Genomic DNA, 26074 nt, shown 5'->3' with positions numbered 1-26074 from the left:
CCGACTGTTTTGTATCATCGTTTCTGCGATGCAATGTTATCCCTTGTTTGTGCAGCGTATGGGAAGGCGATGAAGGGAGGGTGTGCATACTTGGCTCGAGATGAACTCAACGTCTTCTGAGAAGCCTTTTTTTTCGCGCATATTTCATGATACAAGGTACTTCATAGCCCGCTTGACTCTCTCTTTTACACCTCACCAATCCCCCTTCTCCAGTCCTGTGCATCGCACGTCAAGTCATCATGTCTGATTTCAATCAGGCTCAAGAATCTACCAATCCTTTGGATGATAATGATGCGTCAAATATCGCACGGGTACGTACCTTGCTCCGCGTGATATACAACTGTGACATTGCGGTGGCAAAGTATAACATCTTCGGAGGTACGTGCGTTAGCGCTGACTGTACAATTGGTGCTATCGATCTCAAGCTCGCGGAAAGGACTATTCCAGTATGGGAAGTCCCAGATTGGGCATCACGTAGAGTACCCGATGATCCTCGAGGTAGAGGACCTCCATTCGGGTGGCTGAATCATCTCGAGCGCGATCATCCTCACCTCCGTAGATTGTGAGTCACGCCGGCATACCCGAGTTGATTCAATTGCCCTTTTTCTTTTGGCTCGATTGTACAAGCATGGAGGTCGCAGTCTACTGGATCTTTCACTGACGTTGGCAGCAACTCCCGGTGCAGCGCATCGGTTCTCAAGAGCGTAATGAGGAAGAAAGACTCAATGCAACTTACTCCCAAGCTGCGCCTGGGGTCTATGCCACCCAGCCTCACATTCCATCACACGCAGAGATCGAGCAGTACAGCGTAGTCTTCTCGCCTGGACCTTCGAGTTATAACTCTACCCATTATCTATCGAGGGATAGAGCGATATCCCTCAAAGAGCGGTTGGCAAGTATGAACACTGCGCACACAGCTGAAACACTCGATAATGATGTGGATGGAGGATCCCGACCATAGCCATGATCATGGAGTTTCTCACCATTGTCCGCAAAGCGCCAGTATGACCACTTACAGGACAGCCGCTTTGACTGAAGATCAAGTCACTCGTCTTCTCTTGGAGTTCACAAATACAGTTATGGACAGAAGATCGGTCTATCGTCCACACACCCTTAATGAAGGTACGAATGAATATGGGGATGCCTACACCCGGAACTCTGGACCTCTTGACGATGGCACCAAATGGACATCTGAGAAATTTGTCGTTTATTTCGGCAGAGCGCCACACAATGAGACTGGCGTTTCGAACAGCACGACACTTCACCTGACCTCGATCGACACAGAGACCTTCATGCAGAATGTCGCCGATCACATGAGAGGTAAACATGAGCATCACGAATATCATGCGGAGAACGGTCCAGGAATCCAGCCGGATTGCCCTAGAAACTGGATTCAGGTGGAGTTGCCAGGTGATCCTACTTTCGGGAGTCAGATGACTTGTCTGACAGAGGATCAGATCGATGGCTTTCAGCGATCGGCTCAGGATCTGTGTGATAAAGGGGAAGCCCATCAAGTAGATTCTGAGACGGAGCTCGAAGGAGATATAGTTTAATAATATAATCTCATGACTTACTCTACGGACATCATAGTTCGGTGCCACCTTACGTACCGCTGAAGGAGACCTACGCATAATCATTGGGATGTCTGGTTCAGCTTGAACTCCAGCCATATAGGTTTACTAGTCTATTCGTGTGGAGCCTGGATAGATGCATATTTTGTGTTTGTGCATCATGACTGATCCATGAATCGGCGAAATGACGGCTCGACCCCTTGTTCAAGAATGATTTGGTTCTCCCTTCACATACCGTAATCCTTGAATTCACCGCAGCTATTGGATTGGCCAGAACTGACATGTACTGCGCGACTGCCTGCTCACGTATGATCCTCTGTCCTAGCACTCCCTTCATTCGTCCTTGGTGAGAAGCGACAGCTCAACATGAAACCTTTCCCTGATGAGTCAACTTGCGGAACATGATATCAGTGATCGTCATGCCGAGGAAGCAAGCCGGTCCTTCGATCCTTTGAGATAGTGAATGGATGCCTGTCGAAACTTCAAGTCTGATCAAACCACTGTAGCGGCGCAAGGAGAGGGATACGGACCGGCAGTACAGTTCGAGAAAAAAATATAAGACGGCATGGTGATACAGTTGCATTGCTCTCTGCAACCCTCTTCCAATCTCTCCTTCTCCACTCTCTTGACTACACCACACCAAACGATAAGCATGTACTACTCGCGAGCCCAGAGCCAGGCCCAGCCAAGCTGCAGCAGATTGGCAATTGTACGATGCCAATGGTAATCCAGTAAGTGAGTATTATAGCGATCAACGTCCAAGTGTCAAACGAGAGCATGTGAGTGGTCTTCTTCTGATCGTCCTCGTGTCAGGGCAAGGACAGTACTCATGCAATGATTACTCATGCAATGATGACTCCTGCAATGAAATGGTAGGGCGAAGAAGGAGATACTCAAGGATATTCGAGAGGCAATACAGACTCCACACAAGAGACTGGCATTATGAACGCGAATTATCAACAGCCTTCTCAAGGTGCCACAATATTCACCGCATCCACCAATCGAGGCACCCTCTCCGATGGTACGGTACAGAGACTTAATGATCCTGAGTTAGGAACTTACTTTGCTCGTGAGTGCCTCTCTCACTTTTATTGCAGTCCGGACCTATCGTGAATGCTGATTACCACCCGGGCCACCTGACTTGCTATAACTGGCTGATGGTCCCCCTTTCTATAAATCAGCTCAGGATATCCACGGAGACATCCGAGAGCCCCGGTTCACCATCACTCTACGTGAGGAATCATACGGTCCTCAGAATCAGTATCACCTCAACCCAGGCGGTGCTACAACCTTCGCCGAGGACTTATCTAAGCTCCTCCATACGAGTACTCGTACCGGGTATCATCAGTCACATGGCAACGACGTCTCAAGCTCAAACAGGTCTTCCGGATGGGTACACGTCAGACCTCCGTATGGGTACGCTCAATTTGGTGGTCCAACGCATATCACTTGTCTTTCTGTCGACCAGGTCAAAGGCCTTCGGGAAATCGCACAAGCCTTGAGCGAGGGTACATACCGGGCTACGTGATTTACGTGATCACACCTCCAGATACAGTGAGAGTGTAGTACCATTTTTCGAAATACGCTATTCACTTCTTCAAACTTCAAACCAATTACAGTATTGATCTTCCGATTCCATATACACACACTCTACAGCACTACTGTTCTGTGTCACTGTATACAGGATGCATACTCTAAAATACTATAAGCGTCCGAAAACCGAAAATGTCCGAGACCGAGTCTATGCGCGAATCCGAGTCCATGGCCACAGCGTAATCACCTCCATGCGCCTTTCGCTTTCCTAGCAGCCATCGGTCCGATCCCGCCAACCTTGTTCATATCCACTTTGCGAGCCACACTACTATTCACCCCATTCACCGAGTTCCTCAGACCCGTCGAAGGCGCCATAGTACGCACAGACAACGGAGTAGCCTTAGCTGTTGAAGTTGAAGTTGATGTTGATGTTGATTTTGATGTGGTGGAACTACCTGAACTCGATCGCGCTTTCCCAATTCCATTTACTGAACTCTTCAAACCATGTGACGGATGCCCAATTCCAAGTCCACCTCCGACTCCAAGTCCGGGACCAACTTTCTCTTTCCCCTTTCGCGAGGGACTTGATACGTGACCGATATTCGCAGAAGTAAAACCAGCCAAATTGGTCTTTCTTCCCCTCTCATTACCCAGCACATTGCCAATATCTTTTGCTGGACCTGGTAGGCCATCTTGAGATTTCGATCGAACAGCTTTCTCAAGTACAAGCCTGCTCAGTGGCGTCTTGATTGATTTTCTCCTATTTTTCACCGCGTGATGCTTGGGTGTCGAGCGCATCCTCGGTGCTGCAGGCGATGAAAGTGGCGAAGACGAGTAAGGCATGTGCATGTGCTTGTGATACGTTGATGGACCTGCAGGGGAGGAGGGCAGAACGAAGTCGTCCAACATCTCGTTCACATCTTCGATCTCGACCTCGGCTTGGTCTGGCAGTACGGGATCATCGGGCGAAGCAGAAGGGATGAAAGCCAACATCGCGTCTAGGTCAGCTTGTCGTTTTTCTTCCAACCAAGCTTGCCTCTCCGTCTGTACCAAAGTTCATCAGTCATGCTATTTTTGAGCTACGAGAAAAACGGTGTGAGCTTACTTCAAGTTGTTTCCTTTCTGTCTCCAATCTTTCCCTATTCTCTCTCATAGCTCGTCGTTCGATTTCCATCATATCTTTCTGTCTGGCCAATACTCCTTCCATATCCCCCTTCGCGGTGCTACATCTCACCGTCAGTCCATTATGTCAATGTGAAATCAAGAAGACGGATTGCTCACGCCGCTTCCAGCTCTTTCCTGGCCATTTCCTCAACCACTTTACTAGCTTCTTCCTCCTTCTTTCTAGCGCAGACAAGCTCCACTTGGAGATCTTTGATCGTATCTTCCAAATCCCTCTTCAGCTTCTCTTGCTCCCTCTCGGATCTCTTGGTCTCCTCTATCTCTTCTGGAGTTGGCCCATATATCCCGTTTGAGGGTACCGGTGGCGGCGCATTCTCAACTAATTTCGCTCGGATTTCGGCTATGATCGATTGCAACCTTGTATTCGCCATGGTCGGATGAGACGTCGAAGATGCGCTCTGGATCAGGTGAGACCGTCGAAGGGATGAAGTGTTCAAGGTAAAGAACTGAGACTGCATAAGCCGAGGTGGTGCCTGCGGTACGCCATTCAGATATAAGCTGTTGTTTTTCGGAGATCGGGAGGGGCAGCGGCCTACCTCTTTGCCTTGCGAAGCTGCTAGTGCTTCTCGCAGAGCGTTGCCGGTAGACACTACCACATGCCTGAAAGCTTCTGTCTCCTCCTGCAAGCTCTCCCTTGTGTCGGTCAGATCTTTCAGCGTTTGCTCGAGCAAAGGCGAAGAAGTTGACTGGTTCAAACGCGATTACGTCAGTCTCACGTTACTTATCTTCAGAATTGGTATTCGGCAGCTCTACTCACTGCTATAGGCTGCAGCCTGCCTGCAGGAATTGGGTTCAGGAGGACCAGGCCCGTTGATTTCTGTTGAGGCGCTTCGCTTTGTCTTGTTAAAGTCGTAAGGGCTTTGTCCAATTTCATCTGAATCTTCTTGTTTTCATGCTACAAAGAGATATCAAGGAATCAGACGATGAGTACATTCATTCTTCTCGCGGTGATACAGTCTTTTACGAGGCGGACTCACAGTTGCAGCTGTTCTGACACCTTCAAGAGCTTTTCTTCCCCTTCCAATCTCCTCCCTCAACTCCTTCGTCTTGTTCTGCTCCACGGTCAAAGTTTTTACAGTCTCCTCACAACGCATTCTCCACCCATTAGTTTCCTGTGTCAACCTCAAATTCGTTGTCTTCAAGTTGTTGTGTGCCTTCAAAAGCCGCTCGTGTTCGTATTGTAAAGTCTTATGGCGTGTGACCATGGCATCGAGATTATTGACATTGGCCTGTGCGCATAATCAAGATCAATATCAAGCTCGGTCATCCTCTGCCTCACATATTTCTGAAGGAAGACGGACAACAGTGAGGTCGGTCTCATGCCAGCATGCGCAGTGATGTACAGGAATGAATCACTCACCACGCTGGCTCCCAACAATTCAAACAACACAGATACCACATCATTGTGGTCTTTGGCTCCTAAGGCCGACAGATCCAGAGGTTTCTTTGTCCAACCATGATTGATGAGCTGCGAATTTATGCTGGATAGTTCGGCTGAGTAGATCGTCGAGACAGAAAAATCGGGACTATGGGTCACAGTTGTGTAATCAGTTTTGAAGGGGTTCGACATTGCGCATAGATCTCACTTACTCGTTCATTGGAACAGGTGCTGCTGCGACCTGGGCCATGGTGTCGAAAGTCGGGCCAGAAAGGGCTGCAAGAACACCGTGACAGTGGAGCAGCGATATATGCTCGGATGTTAGTGCTGACTTCGTCGCTGACTGACAAGGATGGCGGTATAATGATGGGATAATGTCAAATTCGGCAGGCAGAAAGCAGAAATCATTCGCGGTTTTGTTTTGTTGTTGTTGACACAAGTCCAACTCGCTTTGACCCACGCGAGCAACCTGAGATTATTTACCCAATGCGGTAAATTGAGCAGGAGTGGCGATGTCCGATCAATTGGTGTTGGTGTTGTCATAATATTCCGGTTTCCGACTGTGATGAGATGCGCTCGGGTGCATGCTATCCTCCACGTCAGTTGGATGTATGTGCTTCTTTTCCATCGACCTGCAAGTAGAGCAATCACGACTGTCATTCATATAGTGCTTCAGGTCTTCGTCGAGCTAGCCTCCATGGATCCCACTTGAAAGCATGTCGAACGAACATCCTCACAATACCAATGGCGAACCTTCACCTTTACCCGGCGCACCGACTTCGCCAAGCTTGAGTAGTACTTTCCGCCACCCTGCTCCGAACGATCCATCAGAATCGTCTCTTCGCCATCGCACTCCCTATGCGCACCCCGATGGTCCCCATGATGGAGCACAACGCTCAAATTTCAATCCAGCACTGAGTGCAGGACATGTTAGGATAAGTATCCAAACTCCATTTGGAGATTTAGGGGGATCCAGATCAAGAAGAAAGGAAGGATGGCCCTTACCGCTTACCAAGACGGTTTCTTCCATCAAAGAGGACCTCATCAGCGGACGACTTGAAGGTGCAGGCACTTGGGAGAAGGAAGGTATGAGAATAGTTTATCATGGGAGGATTATCAGGGATCAAGAGACTCTCCAAGAAATCATCGGAAAGGTAAATTCTTGTGATATCCATGCTTGTGGTCTCCTTGAGGCTCACAAAGCTGACAAGAGAAATAAAATAGGTCGACCCAGATCAAGTCTATGTCTTGCATTTGGTGGCCCGACGCATACCTGTGACTCCCCTTCCGACATCCGGCATAATACATCAAAATCTCAGCGAATTCCCCTTACCCCCTCAAACCTCCACAAACTCCACGATATCATTCTTGCCGACTCCGACCACACCTACGATGTCAGCTGTAGCCTCGACGAGCAACTCGCTCGCCCTGGCGGATACGATGCATTATTTACTTTTCACCTCACGATACCACCTATTCAGCTTATTAGGCATGACACCGTTAAAATGGGACGAGATGATGCCTAAGCCGCTGATGACTCAATCGAGCGCGCGAGAAGCGATCATGTCTGTTGTCAGAGTCTTTGCCGAAGACAGGCAGTCCAGAGAAGAGGGCTGGGAGAATTGGCAAGACGCATTCGTGGGAGATGACGAAATCGATCTGAAGAAAGTCTGGGACGACCTGAAAAGGGAGGGCACCGAGCGAGAAATCAAGTCTTTGTGGGCTACTGCGACAGGCAGGAATATGGCTGAAGGGAATGAGAGTGTGCAAGTTCAAATTGAGTAAGCGCGAATTATCTCTGATCATGTTTAATCATACGGCTTATCGCTTACACCCGCATCACGTCTGGATTTCAGCCAAAACACATACACCCTTCAGCTCCCTGCTCTAACGAACATGACCGCCAATCAATTATGTCACTTGCTCGTCTATCTGCGCATCACTGCCCTCTTACCGCTTCTTGAACCGCTATATCAACAATCGCTCATCCCCACTATTGCTTTGCCTACGCCGACTCCAACTCAACCTGCAACTATTCAAGCTGCCCTCGGTCCCGATCAGATCCGAGACAGAAATGGGAGAGTAGTATACAGACGTACTTTCCACCTGCGAATCCCTTTCATTCCCATATCCGCTGTTCCCCACTTGTTCTGGTCGGCAGTCAAGATCAGCGCTATGATCTGGATGCTCACGCGCGGGATGAGATGGAATGATAGTAGATTCTGGGTCATGGCTGGCCTAGCATTCGGATGGTATTGTTTCGATGCGCTCAACGAGATTGGCAGAATCACACGGGAAATCAGGAATAGGCAAAGGCAGAATGCTCCGCCCCAAGCTCAGGCACAAGCTCAAGGTCAAGGTCAAGAACAGAACGCCAATCAAGGTGCTCAACCTGCAATGCCAAATCAGCCGCAAGCGCAAGCGCAAAATGTCAATGTACCTCAAGCCCCTGTTCAAGGTCAACGCCAAAGCCAAGATCGACCTAGACGCAGAGTTCCCATCCAATCGCTTATACCCAGAATACACATTGTCGAAGATTGCGCTCAACTTCGATTGCCCCCTCCAAATCTCAATGGGGATAACTCGTTACCTCCTCCGCCAAGATCGAGATCTTCAAGATTGGTTACTCAGTTCCTCTTACCTGTTTTATTGTGGTTCATCACCCTTGTCCCGGAATGGGAGAGTATCCGAGCGAGGGCGATTAGAAGGAGAGAGAGGCGTATGAGAGTGGTCATCGGTGAAAGGCAAACTCAGATCCAGAATCAAAACCAAGCTCAAGCTCGAGCTCAAGCGCAGGCGGAAGCGGAAGCTCATAACGAAGCTACAGCTGAAGGAGGAAGCATCGAGCAGAGTAACAACAATGTTCATAATGATGAGGAGCTTTCAGAAGAGGAAAGGATTAGAAGGATCGAAGAAGCTTTACCTGAAGGAATCAGCCAAGCAGCCCGTAAATATTACTTGAGGGTGGTACAGAGTGGAGAAGGGATTGATTGGGAGGAAGAACGAGAAGCGCAGCGCGCCCTGGGAGTGGGCGACGAAGATGAGCAGCGAGGTGAAGATGATGGTATGAGATTGAGAATGTTGTGATTCACAAATTGACTTCGCCCACGCGTGTTTACTATTGCGGGACCTGTCTCTACTGTAACAACATAGAGTGTGTAAAATTGCTTGCGCTTGTATATAGATCACAGATGTAAAGGTGCGATACAATACACTTGTCTCCGTCAGCGTCAGCGTCTGCGTCTGCGTCTACATTACAGGATACCACTTGACCGCGAATTCAGACTCAGATTCGACATACGACTCATTGGAGTCTGTTGTCGTACCTTGACCTGGGCAGGCTATTCAGGAAGAGTCAGAACAAATACTTGGCATACCTGGCAAAGCGATCCTATCTAAATACACATATCTAAACATTTACAAAAGCTAGCTTCTTGCTGACTCGAGGGGCGCAAGAATCAATCCAGCTTATCTATCTAATCCACTCCGATCCAATTTAATCCAATTTGGTCTGACCTGAGCTAAACGCTCAATCGACCTTCTCCTTATCTTTTCCCACAATCTCACTGAGATCCTTATCTTCATTCTTATCCAATGTCAATTCATCACTAAGCCCTTTCAACACATCCGATTCAGATACCAAGCCCTTGATACCTTCTCCTCCTGATTCCTGATCCGCAGCCGGGTTGTCAATTTGCTTCGAATCATCGACTGCAGCTAACACCAAGTCATTCCCTTGAGGGGTTACTTCTTCCTTGGACATGGTCAATAGAGCGGTTTCATCTCCTTCTCCTTCGCCTGGGCCTTCCAGTCGGTCTAAGAGCTTATCCTCATCTTTATCTTTCTTCAACTCGCTTTGCAGTTCCCCCAACAAGCCTTTATCCGTCTCTTTAACATCGCTCATCGCCGTAGGAGTTTCACCTGAAGTCCCTGATTGATGATGCGTGTCTAACAAACCGATTTTACCGATTTCCACTTTATCCTTCTCATTCACATCCAACTCCCCAATCAATTTATCTAGATCTTCACTTGTCATCTCCCTCATCAGTTTCTCTAGTTCTACTTCTTGGATCGATTTCTGGCCGGCGCTCGTTCCCGCATCTCCCGCGTGTGAAGCTGCCGGAGGGTGCGACAGGTCTATGTCTTGTTTCAAAAATGATTCGAGGGTCTGGGTTTCCACTGCATCTTCGAAATCTTCCATTGTCTAATATATTGATTGGATTGATAGTCATGTCAAGCATTACTCATCATGAGCTGACGGTGCGGACATCGAGTCATAACGTTTTGGGTATGGATGGGTTCGAACTCACCCCGACCCATTCACCGCCTACCAAATATCCAGGTAATCCTACGACGACTCCTGGCGGTTTAGATCTTTGCCATTTCTTCTTGGCTTCTTCGTCCATTACCAAATCATATTCCTTCCCACATTCGAGTTTTCAGCTATACTTCGACACATGCATGTCGATAAGCTGAGACACTCACCTCGTATGGGATTTCGAGACCGTTAAGCGATCTGCCCGATGCGATAGCGTGGATCAGCTTTCGGTCTCAATTGTTTGCTAGCCAGATGACGGATGACGACGATAAGGATTGGTGGAGAGAGGAGGGGAAGTAGGAGCGAGATCGAACATTGACTCACCGCCTAAGTAGATCTATGTGCTTGCGCACTTTCGGAGCAGAGGTAAGACTGGTCACCTGGAAATTAGGCCCTTGAGCGTTACTCGTATTCCAACGTGAAGAGAAGGTCCGAAGCTGCTCACGTAGATGGTCACCAATGGAGGAGCCATGTTGTGTGCTGGTATCGATAGACAATCGGGCTATTAGAAGGTGTCCGATACTGTTCTGAGTCAGTTGGCGCTGGGTAAGAGTAGGCTGTAAAAGCAGACAAAAGCGTCAATGCTGTATAACTTATATGTCTCCTGCGGCAATTGACCGTCTGTGTGGTGCATTGATATCTATCGTGACGCGTTATCTCGTGGAGTCCCCATCAGAATTACGTACACTCCACGTGTCAATATCTGTTTCTTTCGTCATCCGAAGTATCTTTTGTGCACAAACCTCTCGACTTTCTGCAGCTCAAAATGATTTCAATGACTTATAGGATATCTCAACTCAGTCATTAGATGCGGACAGTCTCATAGAACAAGATCTAATCCTCAATTTCCAGCCCTGCAGCTCGACCAGTACCGACTACGCTAGCCGTCAGAATGATCTCCACTTCTACGGCTTTGACCGTCGCCAAAGTCAGTCAGCTGTTTTCTTCATCTTCGACTCGAGCTGACGAGACCATTGCTGTCAGTACCTCTTCGGTACCTCTGTAGCAGTCACTTCTTTGGCTGCAGGCGGATTATGGTTCTTCCAGCGACATCTCATATATCCAGCTTATGTTCCCGAAGGTTCGAGGAAGAGTAAGTGTCGTGTTAGCGTCCTACTGCCTTTTATGGCTCAGAGCCGCAGCTGACGCCATTCATGCTTTGATAGATGTCCCGAGACCCATCGAAATCGGAATGCCATATGAAGATATCACCCTGACCACCCGAGATCAAGTAAAGATCAAAGCGTATCTAATACCTGCGAGACGAAATCCAATACCTACCGACCAGTTAAGGCATCTCACGCAAAAACAAAGAGAGGAGTTGGGCGAGAGGGAGATGGAGAAGTGGTTAGAAGAAATAGGAGATGAAAAGGCGATAGAAGTGAGTGCCGAGTACTTTGATCTCGCACTGACGGTGAACAAGCGCTAATTCTTGAGCTGGCTGCAGTATGCTAAAAGTCGTCCGACGGTGGTGTTCTTTCATGCGAATGCAGGTGAGCTGCGCTACAAGAGAATCAGGACGTCTCAGCTGATAAGACAATTTAACCAGGTAACATGGGTCACCGTGTGCCCTTGGCTAGGAAGTTTAACGTTGATCATGAATGCAATGTGTTTATGCTATCTTATCGCGGGTGCGTGATCTGATGTTATCAGCTAGAGGATGGCCAGTTCCTGTGCATTCAGAATAGCTGATCGTCGACGTGCAGATACGGCTTGTCGGAAGGTAGACCATCCGAACACGGTAAGTCCTCTGCCTGGCGCACATTTCTCCTATAGCTGACGTCGAAAGACAACAGGAATACGAATAGATATCCAGGTCAGCCATTAATCATCAATGAACCGTTGAGTGTAGCTAAACAACCTTGCTATTAGACGGCTATGGAGTACATCAGATCACATCCCATATTGGGTGAAACCAAAATAGTTGTGAGTCGACTAATATTGTGCTTGTCGATCTAAGGGAACGCAGCTGACTTCTATCTCACTTTTGTAGCTTTACGGCCAATCTTTGGGCGGAGCGTCGTGCCTGTATGCCGGAAGTCGTTTCCGAGATCTTGTGGGTCAGCCTTGTCGCATCCCGTTCCGTTCTGGCATCCAGTAATTTTACGAAGGGATATTGCTTATTTTCCGGTGATCTTACACAGGTATCCGGCATAATACTCGAAAACACCTTTTTATCACTCACCTCCCTCATTCCTTTAGTTCTCCCTCAACTCCCTCGATTCCTCTTACCGATCCTCCTCACCGAGCACTGGGATGCACACCACACGATGCCCCTTATACCTTCGACCACACCCATACTGATGATCGCAGGCAAGAACGACGAGCTCGTCAAACCTCCCCAAATGGTCGCGCTTCGTCATCTCAGAGAGGCGAACGGCGGACAAGTGAAATGGAAAGAACTGGACGGGGGTCATAATGATACATGCTTGCAACCTGCTTATTGGGGGATAATCGGTGATTGGCTAAACGAGGAAATCATCAATAATCCCCTGGAAGCATTGAAACGGCAGAAGCAGGCGGAAGAGGAAGAGAAGAGTGAATCTAGTGCAAGTGCAGGTAGTGATGATTATCAGAAAGTAACGAGGGAAGAGGCGCTGGAAGCTAAGAAAGAGCTCTGAGCTTGCGCATTGTAGAAGTGATATGTATTCGCACATGCATTCATCCCATGTCATGTGCGACTCGCAGATGGATCCCATTGAGGCAATGCATGATGATAGATGATAGGACTGTGCGGTACGAGTACATGTGTATCTAGTGTATTTACTTACGAACACCATAATCTGACTTCCCCATCTGAACCACTACTGACCAGCCACGGTTTCCCGCTTACCCAACTAAGATCCAACACTCCGATCCCGTCCGTCACTTTGTGTCCTCTGAGGATCTTCAGCGGCACGATCAACGGGTTCTGCATCAGGTCTTGGTATATCGTACAGTGGAATATATGGATCGTGCCGTCGTCCGAAGCGGACGCGAAGAGCGGCAAGGTCGGGTGGTAGACTACTGATCGGAGGGCTTTTGTGTGGTACCTATACGAGAATTCAGGGGTCAGCTTGAATTGACGGATAAGTCATTTGAGGTAGAACACAAAGATGGGAGATATAACACAGTACGACAAAGGTGGATCGATCGTTCCAAAGAGTGGTTGACCATTCACGTCCAGCAAAAATCCAAAAGTAAAGCACAAAACTCAAAAAACCCAAGATCCAAAAGCCAAAAGCCAAAAGCCAAAAGCCAAAAGCCAAAAGCCAAAAGCCAAAAGCCAAAAGCCAAAGCCCAGACTCACCTCAAAGTCTTATACGGTTTATTACTCAAATCCAGATCGAACCACGCCAATTTCTTATCGTAACTCCCAATAATCAGATTATCGCCCTTGTTGTGCAAGTCCAACGAACTGATCCATTTCACACCGGACTGTAAAGTCTTGACTAACGTCTGGGAGGATAAGTCGTATTGCCTGATATAGCGCTGAGTTGCCACGAAGAAATGCGGTTTCGAAGGGTGGAAAATCACTTTTTGCACTTGGCCCGGAAGTTTCTTAAATGGTGATTGAGTAGCATGTTTGGATAGTTGGTGGATTAATACTGATTTATTCGAAGCTAGAACATGATGAAACACATCGCAAGACATCGAATCAACATTATCAGCCTTCCTATGCCATCTCCATGAGACTTTGACTGAATATCGGAAGACGATATTCGACGGAAAATTAAGAAGCCCAACGTACCATCACTTGCAACAGTCGCGAAATAATCTCCCTTCCTGTGCCACGAGACCTGTTTCGGTGTTCCCGGTACCTCCACGAAAACCAACACCCCCCTTTCGCGTTCCTTCTCGCTGGGTCGTACCCACTTGATCGACTCGGTCCCTTTGATCTCTTTACCCGCTCCCATCTTGGTCGTCGCCGCACTCGATGCGAAAGCAGTATTGACGTGAGTCAGCGTATTAGCCGCTATGGCCGGGGCTACTAGCGCAAGCGGCGATAGAACAGCAATCTTCCCTGCCACGAGAGCTACTAGGAGACTCTCATCTCTGTAAGGCGACCAAGCGATATGTTGGACCGCTCCACCTTGGAGATTCCACTTCCACACTTCTCGTCCATTTCCTAGATCCCAGACTCGTACCACCCCATCCTCACTTCCGGTAGCTACGAATGTCCCATCAGGCGAAGTATCCACCGAGCGCACCCTGGAATTCTCCGGATGACGGTATAAGACCGAAGTAGCGACGGGGAATGGTTTCAATTCCTTTGGTGCAGGTAGTTTCGGTATCAAGCTTTCTGGATCGATGTTCAATTTGACTTTCCTAGTTCGAGGGGCGAGGTACAAGTCTAGACATCGTTCGAATTTCTCCTGAACGAGATTCTTGTAGCCTGGTACGAGACGGAGGGATTCGTATTTGGCAGGTAAGAAGTCGGTCTTTCGATCTTCTTTCTCTGCTTCTTCCCATTCCTTCTGCTCTTCTTCGTTCAACAGGTACTCTTCAGGAGGATTGTAGGATTCGATAGTTTTAGGAGGGGGTAATTGGGGCGCAGGCATGTACATGGCGTGTTCGAGATTGGGTTGGTCCGAATCAGACCATATTTGGTATACGGTCGGTTTGGTAGCCGAGGGTTTATTGGGAATGATTCTTCCTTCTCTGATCGCTTTGACAATCTTCATTATCTGCGTTATTAACGAAGAGAGCGTTAGTCAAGCTGGGTCGCGTGAATGCAAACGATATCATACTTAAGACGAAACTCACCTTCTTATGTTCCCATTTAGAAGGCACGAATCGTCTCTTCGGTTCCGGCGCCGCACTTAGCGGCATGACCCTCTCGTTTCCTTCACCCGTGAACCATTCTATTGTCGGCTGGTATGGGTCGAAGTCCGCATCTGGATTCTCGGCCCTCTCTAGTCTTCGAATGATATCTAATTCCTTATCGCTGAGTTGAACGGACTGCTGTAATAGTCGATCTTCTGCCGATGTCCATGCAGCTGGATCTTCCGTATTACTCAGGAATTTATCCAGCTCATCCCCTTGAGCGGGCCTGAAGATCTTCCGTCCGTTCACATCGTAACCTATATGAGGGAGATCATCGTACCATTCCATAGGGATATTCCCCACTGTATTCGGATTATCTTCAGTCGAACTTTCAGATCCGTACCCAGCTTCGTAATCTTCGTATTCGCGCTTGTACCCGCCTTCAACAAGTTTGGACGGGACGAGACGTCCGACACCTTCCTTAGCTCGCGAGATTTTGGCGTCCGTCCCGAGGGATTCGTCGGGCTTGATGGAATTTTTAGCTATCAGCTTGGATAATTTCTCGTCGGTCGATAATTCTTTGTGCGATGATGAAGGGGAAGTCAACGGTGAATATTCGTCGTTGTCGTTCTCTTCACCGTACATGGCCTCTATATCGGAAGAATTGTACCCTGATTCACTCCCACTCTCCTCATCGTCCTCTTCGTCTTCTGCTTGTGATGAATCTTCAGATTCCGAATCACCTTCTTGAGCGGCTTCGTCCTCATCCTCATCTTCTATCTCACTATCGAATTCCGGGAAAGGTTCCTCGTCTTCTCCATCTTCTTCTTGATCCTCTTCATCTCCATCACCAAGCTCGAGCTCTTCATCATCACTCATATCCATGCCACTGCCTGCCGAGGCAAAATCATCTTCGTCGTCTTCATCCTCCTCGACTTCTTGTACAGCTCTCTTCTTGTTTTTGAGCGTTGAAGGACCCGGTCTGCCGATGGCATTGCCATTGACTGGCTTCGAGGTGGAAGCTGAGCGCGAGGCAGGCTTCGAGCTACTCGCCGTAGCATTCCTGGGAGCCATTTTTCTGAGCAGCGGTCACTGATGATGTATACTGGTTCACAAATGCACGAAAAAGTCAAAATAATATTTTGGTATGCACTGGTGCACTATCACACCGAATCTCAAAACCTTGAAACCTCCACCAGGTTTGAAATTCCGGGATAAAATCAGACAAATATGTCTTCGAATATTCCTTCGAGACGTTACATACAGATCTACGGTTGTTGACAGGCATGATGTCAGAATGTTAATGATGCTTTGATGCTTTAATGATCCGATGAGTAGAAATCTATCTGTGCGCATATCGAAAGATATATGTTATGGACACAGATAGCAAGGAAGAGGATCGTTTCGATGCTAACATGGTCTGTCACTACGAACATGATCGAAAAATGCGACTTTTGGACAACCCTTCCTTTGGGTCTAATCTTACCGCAGCCGAGCTTCAAACAAGACACAGTACAGATCAAGGCTGACGATATATATCACTGACTTGAATCCTGATTCTCATACTTTCTGACTAATCTCATCCATCATGCTGCATATCCGAAATCGATTGAATCAACTCTCGCATAACAAGGCAAGATGTCAAACAGATACAGCTGTCGCTTCGCAGGCTGCACAAGGATATTCGATAGGTGGACAAGACTTGAAAAGCATTTCAGAGATCATAGTGAGTGACACTAGTGATAGTTGATTGATCAGCTCATCCAATGGGCTCGGCGTAGTCAATGGTAACGTCCAACATCGATCGACTTATCGCTCCTCAAGCATCGCAGGTACGCATAAAAGACGACATCGAGTACGCAAGCTTCCAATTACAAGTCGAGAAGTGACGGCGAAACAGCGCCCGTGAGTATCGAGCAACTTTGACTGTTTCCCTCAAGGTCGATATGGTGGCCCTACGAGCTGACGAGATTTAAACGCGATAATGATATAGTAAGAAAGCACGAGCACAGCCGTTGAAACGCCTGCTTAACAACACGGTCATTGATATTCGTTCTCCCTCTTTATCGCCTGACACTCTATCTGAAGAGGAGACTCGTTCCGAAATTGCGGAGATCCAGGCTGCTCCTACACCTGTGACACCAGAGTCACCCAGAAAGGGTCCACGATGGGCTGTAGCGCCTCCATCACCGACTCCCACTCCTTCTCGTTCCCCTTCACCATCACCTTCACCCTCACCTTATAAGATTCCGCCTTCTCATTTACCTGCTCCTGCTCCTGCTTCATCCCAGCCTCTGCCTCATTCCAATAGCCCTCCGCCAATATCGGAGACTCATAGCGAGCTCGTCGTTTCAGCTGGGGAAAGACCTCAACCTTTATTAGGATTGACAAACAATGCGGCTAGTATCCTAGACCAAGTTAGAAACACGCAATACGCAAATATCTCGTCAGCGCTGTCAGAGTCTAGCACAGAAACAGAAGTCGACGAGATCGAAAATTAATCTTTCCCAACGCAAAATGTAAAGACTACGCCTGTCTTCACCACCTGTGCAGCAAACACTCCTCGATCATCATGCAAGACCACCGAATCGCTCAAATCACCCTTAGCGAAGCTTTCCGCCGGCCTACCAAGGGCATGCAGATCGTATAGCCCGGAAGAAGCTGCAACTTTGTCACCGCCAAAACCCCTCGACGGCCGATCGACTCCTCGTACTTCACCACCGTCCGACGAACCTGCAACCCCTTCGACAAATAGCGCTAGAACACTTTCCAGGATCCCAAACTCACTCGATCGCTTTATCCGCGATGCTGAGATCTCCATTGGCATCTACAGAGATAGGGAGAGAAGCGAGAGTCCTTGTCCTTCGCCCATAAGTCGCAGCAAGTGGCACGATATCTTGAATGATCCGGAGAAGAGTAAGCAGCCTGAATATACACAAGATAGGTGCAACGAAGGTTCCACCAACGATCAATCATTCTTTTCCAATCCTCAGAAATATCCGATGGGTTCCCACGCCTCCGCAACTAGAGATCCGGCACAATCGCAAATGCCACACACTCATTCTGCTGAATCTGTCGACGATCTTTCTCCGCCCGATGCAGTGACCTCCATGCCATCAGAGACAAAGCTGAGCAGACTCATTGAACTGGTGAAGGAGATCAAGGCGTGCGAAAAACAGAATTCTGAGAGACTCTCAGAGGTTGAAAGCTTGTTACAAGCTCTGTCTAAGAAGTCAAACAGCTTCAATTCTCAAAGAGAAGGCGGTGGTCCTCGTTGAAAAGGCTCCTCGTCCATTCGCTATTCGCTGTGAAGGTATTATCGATATTTGCCATATATCCGCAGTACACAATATGCATGATACATCTCCCATTGTGCTTGATCATAACCTCATTCTTCGTCCTTTCGGCCATTTTCATTCAATCGTTTGTATTGATACATGAGGTGTCATTCCTTCATCAGGACAGATATGTCAACTTATCCAAGTCTAATGCCTAGGACCAGACCAGCGATGAAAGAAGCTCGTTCTGCAATGGCAGATGCCGTCATCAGTACACGATTGGGTTTATGTAGACTGGACTCACGTTGGAAATTTGAAGTCAAGAAATCAACAATCTTGTTATACAGACCACCAATCGTCGGACCCCTGTACCCTGTGGAAGATTTTGTTCCAAAGGCAGAATCGTATTTCCCACCGAGCTTGGCCCAATCTACATGGATATACGATTTACTAGACATGTACTGTACGCCCAACCCACAAAGGCATCAGCATGGCAGTCTTACCGCTATAATTTCTGCAACTCGCAGGCAAGGGGGAAATTTCACAGACAAGGGTTGTATGTATGTTGTGCAAATGGGTGGACGTTAATTGAACGTGACTTACCTGGAGTAAGATGAAAACGCCTCCAAGAAGGAACGCTATAGCCCTAGCTCCCTTCTTGATGAACACCCCAGAACAAATACCGCATATCGCTCCGAATGAAAGCTCGTACACGCTTAATATACTTCCAGGAGGCGGATCAGCAGGCAGAGGTCCATTATTGGTTGATCCTGCTGAAGATGAAGGGGAGAAGAGGGATTCGCATCTGACTTGTCGATTGGGTAAAAACGAGAAAGAGGTGAACGCTAATGCGGCGCCAATACCCAAGGTCAAAGGTGATATACGACCTGAACCTTGTGTGGCACGGGGATACGATTTGGCATGGGCGATAACTCGGGGTTGATTCGCTCGGGCTTGGAATTTAGGATGGTTTCGGAATGCTTGTTGGTGGAATGATCGGAATGCCCTGGCGTCAATGTGCGAGGTGAAGGAGGGGGAAGGTCGAGTATGAAGAAGAGAGGGGAGGAAAGAAGCTCGGAATGCCATGTTTGCGAAGCGAAGCGATGGGAGAGCTTCAGTCTGCTTACTCTTGGTAATTTAACGCGCTTACTTCTCCTTCAGGCCAGACTTAATGACAGCTCTCCTGCTCTCTGCCATCGTTTATCGTTGAGCTTCACTTTGGTGACATCCCAACACACAAATGCGTCATCGCCATCGATCGAATACTTACGGCACTCACCGCCACCACTCCTCGGACATCGAGTAGCTCTCCATATGATCCGCTTACGTGATACAGATGATATTGACAAAAGTTGGAAACATGTCTGAAAATCAGGTCCACCCACCAGCAGAGATTACTAGAAACCAACATAATTACTAAGCATCCTTCACTTCAGCTCATACACAACCAACGAATTCAGCGACGATGGACAGCTTAGAATGGTCAATACTGCGAGGCCAAGGATCTGCCGCCGAAGCCGGGCCTTCGAGAGCTAGGGAACTTGCTGGTCAGCTAGCTGAGGCTGATTTCAATGCTATCTTGACGTCTACCGAAGCCAAATCGATCTTTTCGGGTCCCCAACTATTGGAAGGTCTCAACATCCCATCCTCATCGTCGGCGCCAGATGCTCATGGACTGGAAGCGGAGTCCTCGCCCCTAATACGACTGATAGTCGCTGTAGCGTTATTACACTCCTTCGTCCAGGCAAATTGGACGGGACCTAATCTGACTTTCACCCCTCTCGACTTCTTGCCCTCACCCTCGCAGCCCACCGCAGCTTCTGCCTCCGCTTCCAGCTCAAGCTCCACCTCCAACGATGAACTCAATGCGCTGGCCTTACCTCTTCTCACTCTTCAGGGAGAACCGGCCTATCATCTCGCCTCTCAGCCCGTCTTATTCCTTCTTGCACGACGTTTATTCCTATCTCTGGCAACCTCGACTTCTGACTCAGTGAAGATACTTCCAATATGGTTACTCCGATTACACCTCGTACACCTATCACTACTCGACGAAGCAGTATCTCTCCCCACTGAATCCATATCTGCGGTTCAAGCCTTACTCGATGATCCGACTGTAGTAGCGGACCAAGATCTGAAAGCTACTATCGAATTGGAGATTGGCCTATACCACCATGCAGTGGGTCAAGAGAAGCTCGCGAACCAGTCCTTCTTAGCTGCTGCTCGAGCAAGTGAGCTGGAATTCGAATTAACGGGTGCATTGGGTAAAAAGACGAAATATCAAGTAGCGCTGCTCAGTCAACTGGTCTTACTTGCCGAATCGAGAAAACGTCAAGACGAGGGCGAAACTGATACAGTAGAATCGCAATTCGAGACTGTGGCAGAACCGGGACCGAAGAATGGACAATCCGAGACTAAATCAACATTACCTGAAAGTATAGCTTTGAATGATGATACGCTTTTAGAAGAGACTGAGTTTACAAAAGTTACTTCTTCGTCGTCGTCATCACCGGACAAATCGACATCCAAGTTATCGCATCTGGATCCCTCGAATCAACCTCCTTTACATCCCCTCGACCAAGCCTTATTACTCTCTCTCTGTCTGTCTCAGCACAACAATTCCCCTTCGAGCGGACTGACCGCCAACCAAATGATGCCTTTCCTATCGCGTGTTATCGCCCATCCCCGAAACTGGTCCATACACACTACAGGTCTACTCTTACGATCGCGTCTCGAATCTACGCGTTCAAGGACCGTTGAACGATCTACATTGCAGCTTCAAGCTTTGATCGAGCAGATGCCTACATCAGATAGTTCTCCTAAAGAGCGTCTCCAGTATTTCCATCAACTGCCTTTATCTTCCAAGTGGGATATGGAGCGCGAATTAGCCAAGCGATTCTTGAGTATCGGTGTGACGCGATCCGCCTTGGAGATCTTCGACAGGTTGGAAATGTGGGAAGACTCGGTCGGGTGTTTGCAGCGTTTAGATAGAGAAGAAGAAGCTATCAAGCTTGTCCGAGACTTGATAGAGGGGAAGAAGATCGAATCGGATACGCTAACGACAATGGGTAAAGCCAACCTGAGTGAGAAACGACGGAACAAATTGACGGAAGGTAGAAAATCGAAATTGTTCTGTCTCTTAGGTGATTTATCTCTCAGCTCGGAAGAATCAGTCAAAGATCCAGTGGGAGCGAAGAAACGCGCGATAGAGATGTACGAACAGGCATGGGAAGTTTCGAATAAGACCTCATCGAGAGCAATGAGGTCGCTTGGAGCGCTGTATGTAGGTGGACAAGCGTACGAGAAGGCGATAGAGTGTTTCAAGGCTGCCTTAGAAATCAATCCGCTTTATGCGAGGGTATGGTTCACACTGGGAGTGTGTTATTCGAGACTTGGACGATGGACGGAGGCGAAAGATGCGTATAGGAGACAAGTGGGAGTGGAGGAAGACGATGCGGAGGGATGGAACAACCTGGCGGCGGTATATTTGAGGATAGGTGAAGACGACAAGAAGGATGGCGAGGTGGGTCGAGATTTCTTTTCATCTTGAGTTACTATGCCCTCGAAGGACTCTAGCTGATACTCCGGCAATTTTGATATGATATCATTATCATCATCATCATAGTCCGCTCAGCCAGCAACAACGACAGCAACATTCGAAAACAAACACTTAGCCTGGCGAGCGCTTCTCCAAGGCCTCCGATTCGCCTATTCCAACTGGCGGATGTGGCAAAACTACATGATCGTCTCTATCGACGTCGGCGAGCTCTCCGAGGCCGCACGAGCTATGACCCGAGTCGTCGAGGAACTCTCCGACAAGAACCCTCTCATGGCTGTCGATTTTGACGTTCTCGATAAACTGGTTGATTCAGTGACGCGGGACGACTATTCATTATTGAAAGAAGGCAAGGTAGTCCCCAAAACGTCTAATGAGGGATTCGGTTTATTGCCTCTAGTGGAAAGGTTATTCGATCAGACGATCTTACCGCGTATATCGGATTCTTCGCGGGTCTGGAAATCGCATGCGAGGCTTTTGAGGTGGAAAGATGATTCGATTGGAGCGTTGGAAGATTATATAAAAGCCTATAGATGGTCGATCGTGTTTGATGAGTCCGTAGAGAGGGATAAGGCGAAATGGTTGGAAGCGATCAATGAGATTGAGATTCTGGTAGCTACCATGAGTCAATTGGGACCCAAGGCGAAAATACAAGCTCAAGTCGAAGCTGAAGCTGAAGCCGCAGCAGAGAAGGAGGGAGGAAATGGTAAGAAGAAGGTCAGTGATTGGAAATTCCAAGCTAGGGGGATTGTTAGAACTTTTATGGGTCGAACGAAAGAATCGTAAGTGTTCATTCGTTCATTCTCCTTTGACCCTGATACACGTATACACTTCTCTCGAAATTGGGTTGTAGGCAGTATGGTCAGTCAATTGACATTGTTGTTTGTTTGGACTTTGCAGCTTCGAGTATGAGAAAGATTGGGAGAGGTTACAAGAGTTACTGGATGATCTGAAGAAGTCAGACTGAGGCGAGTTCTGCGTTTCGCTTCTGTCCATATATAGATTCGAACAGAATTTGCATGTATCAGATCGATCTGAATCTCGAACGATAACTAGATGATAATGTATTGATGCATAGGGGAGATACTGTAATGTATAATCAACTGTTCTGCACAACGGTCTGAAGGATCTACTAAAAGACCCAAGTTCCTAAGTAGGAGCAAAGTCTGTATTACTAGTTCTTAAGTTAAATCTATATACTGTACCATACCGTGTGGTACCGAGACGTGGTCATACTATTCACAATCAAGAATGGGATTGATCCTACCCTTTCTACCTTCTACCTTCTGCCTCCTAGTGTCAAGCTAAGTCCTAAATGTTACCGTAGGTATACCAAAATCTATATGCTGTATGTTTGGGCTCATGCCATCTCTCTAAAAACCCAATGACCTGTCTCCTCTTTCTAAGCGGTACAAGTCAACTTGGCATTCTCTACCAATGCCAAACCCGCACCGAGTGCCCAACCCAGCTCGACGCCCTTCAACTTCTTCTCCACCATCAGCTGTCTCTCGGGGGACAGCTCGTACCCCAACCCAAGGAGGGCATTCATGAATGTGAGGTCTAAGCAGTATTCAGGTCGATCTTCCAATTCAGCCATCGCCGTGGGGTTATTGCCGAATCTCTGACTCCATACTTCCGGTCCGGCACAGACGTCTTTAGCTAACGTAGTCAAATCCGATATCGTCAGGAGGGACGTGTCTGTGAAGAGGGGTTTGATCCGGTCGGTGAAGTATGATAGGGCCAATAATTGGCCTCGAGGGAAGGTATCGAGTAGCGAGGGTTGATAGACCCCGTTAAATGAACAAGGCTTGACTTCGCAGATACTACGGAAAGCGGAATGTTGATCAGCGATTCGCGAATTTGCAGGAAAGAGAGACACTGAGGACATTGTTTACGCCGTCGACTTACGCATCTTTGGCCATGACCAGCTCAACGACCCTGTTACAAGCCTCGAACCCGCCATTGCCGCCGTGCATGGTGACGTTGACAGCCTGTCTTCCGGGCGGGTCAAGCTCGACTCGTCTGCTCGATCCCTTGGTAAGACACGGGTTAGGAACCTGGATTCCCTCATCCATCTCGTCCCAATGTACTTGACCTTGGCCGAAGGACCACGTGAAAGCGATCAGATTATGTACGGATCTTCGGGCCCTCATGAGCCCGTAGCCGAGGTACGAGTGTTGGTAGAGCGTGAAATCCTTGCCTCCGAAGTTCAGCTGGTATTTGTGTTCACCTTCGATCAATTTCTGTCTCGAGTCCACCGGGAATTTAGGCTCAAAGACGATCTGGGTCGAAGCTCCTCCGAGATCCATCACTGCCAAAGTATCCTCATCTGGACTGACTCCTTCTCCAATCTTACCCAACAAGTAGTTTGCGGTGATCCACGCATAGACTCCTTCATCTTTTCCATCCATAATTTCAACCGACTTTTCGCCGTTGACTACGAAATCCCAGTTGGTTTCTAATCTATTTCGCACTTCGTCGAGAATCGCCACTGATTCTTGTTGTCCCAATAATCTAAGTCCCGCCGTAGCTTTGACTTCCACTGGTGTGCATTTCCAAAGTTCTTTCGGGACTACCCTGTACGCTTCTTTCAGGAGCGGGTCCAAGGAAGCAGCCGCTGCAGTAGGATCTCGGGCATAGGCTGATAATCCCGGATTGAGCATTTTGAAGGTTTCGTATTCAAGTTGAGGGGAACGTCCACAGTTGTTGAATTTGTAAACGTGGATTCGCGAACCCGTCGACCCTGCATCGATGGTCAGAGCGTACTGGACGATAGGCTTTTCAGCAGAGTGGGGGGAGGAACATGCGGTAGTGCCGGATGGATTGGGATCATCTTCGAACGAAGCAGGGAACCCAGTAGACGAGTCAGAAGAATCGGTTACTTCAGTGAAGTCCTCTGAAGCGTGCGAAGCCCCTTGAGCCTCGGCTGTGGTAGGATCATGCGGTGAAGAAGTTGGTTTGTCATTCGCTTCTTCAATGTCTTCGTCCACTTCGTCATCTGAAGGGGGTCTATTGGTGTGCCCGATAGGTAAGGCGTGGAAGGTCGGATCGTCCTCATCATCATCGCCTTGCTGGTGGTTCGATGCAGGTTTGGCGACATCGGAGTCGAGAGGTCTGAACGGCGGCGAGGAGTAGTCCACGCCATCTCCAGCAACAATGTCATCGTCAAGGGCTGGTGTGTAGGTATCTGACGCAGACAATGGTAGTTTCATTGGAGGATATTTTGGATAGTCGTCGTCAGCTCGGTCTCTATGGTACAGAAGGGGGTTTGCTGTGTCTTGTGTGGACTGCGCTTTATCACTCACTCTCTTCATCCCAGAGAATATCCTTTTTATTCCCTCCAAACTGCGTATATCCTAGACCCAGAAGCACCAATACGGCCGTCCCTATCAAGGCGTATCTCTTCCAAGAGGTCATCCCACCTCCTGCTCGTTTCCTGTTCGACCCATTGGAGGAAGTGGGTAAAGGGGTATATTTGCGCGAGGAGAACATCCTGGGCGCGATACTGATTTTCGGTGATGCTGGCGTTTTGTCGGATTGTCCCTTTTGTTTCAAACCACTAGATAAGGAGTGGGAGTCTACTTCGTCGCTCTTACTTGAGTGGGTATGCCTTTTGCGGAGCTTGTCGGTGGTGGTGGTGGTGGGAGTAGTGATTGACGAGTCGGAAGAAGGGGTGGCGGTGATGGAAGAACTTGAATCGCTTGAAGATGAGAGTGCCGATGAAAGAGTGTCGTCGTTGTCGTTGTGTTCAAAGATGTTGGAGACTATGGGTTCTCGAGAGTGTCGAGATCGTGCAGCCATGCACAACGGTGTCACTAGTTGAGAAGACGTAGCGCAGAATAGAAGATCAACAAATAAAGATCCTTACGCTGTGAGAAAAATACAAGAAGATACAGTAGAAAGTTGGTGTGAGCGAGGAGAGACGTGTTCGCGTGATTCAGGATAAGTTGAACTGATAAAGGAACAAAATCCCAATAAGCTTTTTCACCTCGTTCTTATTCGCTTCTTTCACCCTGCTCATGCACGCTCAAGCGTTCTGTTCTCATTGCAGAGCTTGGAAAGAACAATGTCAACTCATATTGACCGGACTTTGAGAAGCCGAAACACATGCATACAGGGTGTGCTTCATACATTCTACTGCGCTGATTCGACTGCTGAACATTTTAACGTATCAATCAGGTGCTACGCCAACGCGCCTTGATAACGCTTAATTCACCCTGAGACAAAATGTAAAAGAAAACTGAAATCCCCCAAAGCGGTTTCCGAGAAAGGAAACAATTCTGTTAACCCATGGATCCCATATTGACCATCCATGGAGCGACAATGATTCCAGTGAGCCACATACGGATGTATGCAAGAGGGTGTGCGGATCAAGGTGCAATATCATACATGCGGATATGCTCTGCATCGAAACTCGGATTGCCAGTATCCTGGGTGCCAGTCTGTCCCACAACAGCTGTTCATAACGATCCTTCTATCGCTGGTACACCTTGCCGAGTTGAATTGACAGGAGCA

The 26074-nt window shown here is 48.2% G+C and overlaps 12 protein-coding genes across 12 annotated transcripts; 7 read left to right on the top strand and 5 right to left on the bottom strand.

Annotated features, from left to right (window-relative positions):
* Nucleotides 1-239: 239 nt before the first annotated feature.
* I303_103457 (uncharacterized protein) lies at nucleotides 240-961 on the top strand (the record flags this gene model as incomplete). The annotated part of the gene is made up of 2 exons (XM_018406802.1): nucleotides 240-311; nucleotides 686-961. 2 exons carry the CDS (start codon nucleotides 240-242, stop codon nucleotides 959-961), a joined length of 348 nt encoding a protein of 115 aa, XP_018263610.1.
* Nucleotides 962-1004: 43 nt separating this feature from the next.
* On the top strand, nucleotides 1005-1553 carry I303_103456 (uncharacterized protein; the record flags this gene model as incomplete). Its single annotated transcript, XM_018406801.1, has 1 exon — nucleotides 1005-1553. The coding sequence occupies one exon, from the start codon at nucleotides 1005-1007 to the stop codon at nucleotides 1551-1553; it is 549 nt and encodes a 182-aa protein (XP_018263609.1).
* Nucleotides 1554-2513: 960 nt separating this feature from the next.
* On the top strand, nucleotides 2514-3099 carry I303_103455 (uncharacterized protein; the record flags this gene model as incomplete). The annotated part of the gene is made up of 2 exons (XM_018406800.1): nucleotides 2514-2640; nucleotides 2753-3099. The coding sequence occupies 2 exons, from the start codon at nucleotides 2514-2516 to the stop codon at nucleotides 3097-3099; spliced, it is 474 nt and encodes a 157-aa protein (XP_018263608.1).
* Nucleotides 3100-3347: 248 nt separating this feature from the next.
* I303_103454 (uncharacterized protein) lies at nucleotides 3348-5856 on the bottom strand (the record flags this gene model as incomplete). The annotated part of the gene is made up of 7 exons (XM_018406799.1): nucleotides 3348-4148; nucleotides 4210-4327; nucleotides 4386-4759; nucleotides 4823-4972; nucleotides 5044-5181; nucleotides 5264-5515; nucleotides 5647-5856. 7 exons carry the CDS (start codon nucleotides 5854-5856, stop codon nucleotides 3348-3350), a joined length of 2043 nt encoding a protein of 680 aa, XP_018263607.1.
* Nucleotides 5857-6380: 524 nt separating this feature from the next.
* Nucleotides 6381-8751, top strand: I303_103453 (uncharacterized protein; the record flags this gene model as incomplete). Its single annotated transcript, XM_018406798.1, has 3 exons — nucleotides 6381-6818; nucleotides 6889-7445; nucleotides 7521-8751. 3 exons carry the CDS (start codon nucleotides 6381-6383, stop codon nucleotides 8749-8751), a joined length of 2226 nt encoding a protein of 741 aa, XP_018263606.1.
* A 442-nt stretch (nucleotides 8752-9193) lies between these two features.
* Nucleotides 9194-10454, bottom strand: I303_103452 (uncharacterized protein; the record flags this gene model as incomplete). Its single annotated transcript, XM_018406797.2, has 5 exons — nucleotides 9194-9868; nucleotides 9975-10085; nucleotides 10150-10180; nucleotides 10307-10362; nucleotides 10428-10454. The coding sequence occupies 5 exons, from the start codon at nucleotides 10452-10454 to the stop codon at nucleotides 9194-9196; spliced, it is 900 nt and encodes a 299-aa protein (XP_018263605.2).
* A 420-nt stretch (nucleotides 10455-10874) lies between these two features.
* Nucleotides 10875-12603, top strand: I303_103451 (uncharacterized protein; the record flags this gene model as incomplete). The annotated part of the gene is made up of 10 exons (XM_018406796.1): nucleotides 10875-10910; nucleotides 10967-11075; nucleotides 11149-11363; nucleotides 11430-11475; nucleotides 11532-11613; nucleotides 11689-11723; nucleotides 11779-11798; nucleotides 11855-11908; nucleotides 11976-12038; nucleotides 12127-12603. 10 exons carry the CDS (start codon nucleotides 10875-10877, stop codon nucleotides 12601-12603), a joined length of 1137 nt encoding a protein of 378 aa, XP_018263604.1.
* A 146-nt stretch (nucleotides 12604-12749) lies between these two features.
* On the bottom strand, nucleotides 12750-15802 carry I303_103450 (ribosome biogenesis protein ERB1; the record flags this gene model as incomplete). The annotated part of the gene is made up of 4 exons (XM_018406795.1): nucleotides 12750-13014; nucleotides 13272-13584; nucleotides 13713-14649; nucleotides 14729-15802. The coding sequence occupies 4 exons, from the start codon at nucleotides 15800-15802 to the stop codon at nucleotides 12750-12752; spliced, it is 2589 nt and encodes an 862-aa protein (XP_018263603.1).
* A 514-nt stretch (nucleotides 15803-16316) lies between these two features.
* Nucleotides 16317-17229, top strand: I303_103449 (uncharacterized protein; the record flags this gene model as incomplete). Its single annotated transcript, XM_018406794.1, has 3 exons — nucleotides 16317-16454; nucleotides 16510-16583; nucleotides 16722-17229. 3 exons carry the CDS (start codon nucleotides 16317-16319, stop codon nucleotides 17227-17229), a joined length of 720 nt encoding a protein of 239 aa, XP_018263602.1.
* Nucleotides 17230-18203: 974 nt separating this feature from the next.
* On the bottom strand, nucleotides 18204-19092 carry I303_103448 (uncharacterized protein; the record flags this gene model as incomplete). Its single annotated transcript, XM_018406793.1, has 3 exons — nucleotides 18204-18253; nucleotides 18311-18467; nucleotides 18610-19092. The coding sequence occupies 3 exons, from the start codon at nucleotides 19090-19092 to the stop codon at nucleotides 18204-18206; spliced, it is 690 nt and encodes a 229-aa protein (XP_018263601.1).
* A 379-nt stretch (nucleotides 19093-19471) lies between these two features.
* I303_103447 (uncharacterized protein) lies at nucleotides 19472-22526 on the top strand (the record flags this gene model as incomplete). Its single annotated transcript, XM_018406792.1, has 3 exons — nucleotides 19472-21526; nucleotides 21629-22341; nucleotides 22460-22526. 3 exons carry the CDS (start codon nucleotides 19472-19474, stop codon nucleotides 22524-22526), a joined length of 2835 nt encoding a protein of 944 aa, XP_018263600.1.
* Nucleotides 22527-22961: 435 nt separating this feature from the next.
* I303_103446 (uncharacterized protein) lies at nucleotides 22962-25360 on the bottom strand (the record flags this gene model as incomplete). The annotated part of the gene is made up of 3 exons (XM_018406791.1): nucleotides 22962-23382; nucleotides 23468-24746; nucleotides 24865-25360. 3 exons carry the CDS (start codon nucleotides 25358-25360, stop codon nucleotides 22962-22964), a joined length of 2196 nt encoding a protein of 731 aa, XP_018263599.1.
* Between the last annotated feature and the right edge of the window lie 714 nt (nucleotides 25361-26074).

The sequence above is a fragment of the Kwoniella dejecticola genome, chromosome 4 (assembly GCF_000512565.2).
Source record: "Kwoniella dejecticola CBS 10117 chromosome 4, complete sequence".
NCBI classification, from domain to species: Eukaryota; Fungi; Basidiomycota; class Tremellomycetes; order Tremellales; family Cryptococcaceae; genus Kwoniella; species Kwoniella dejecticola.
The sequence above is the reverse complement of the archived record's forward strand: the minus strand, read 5'-3'. Positions and strand labels throughout refer to the sequence as shown.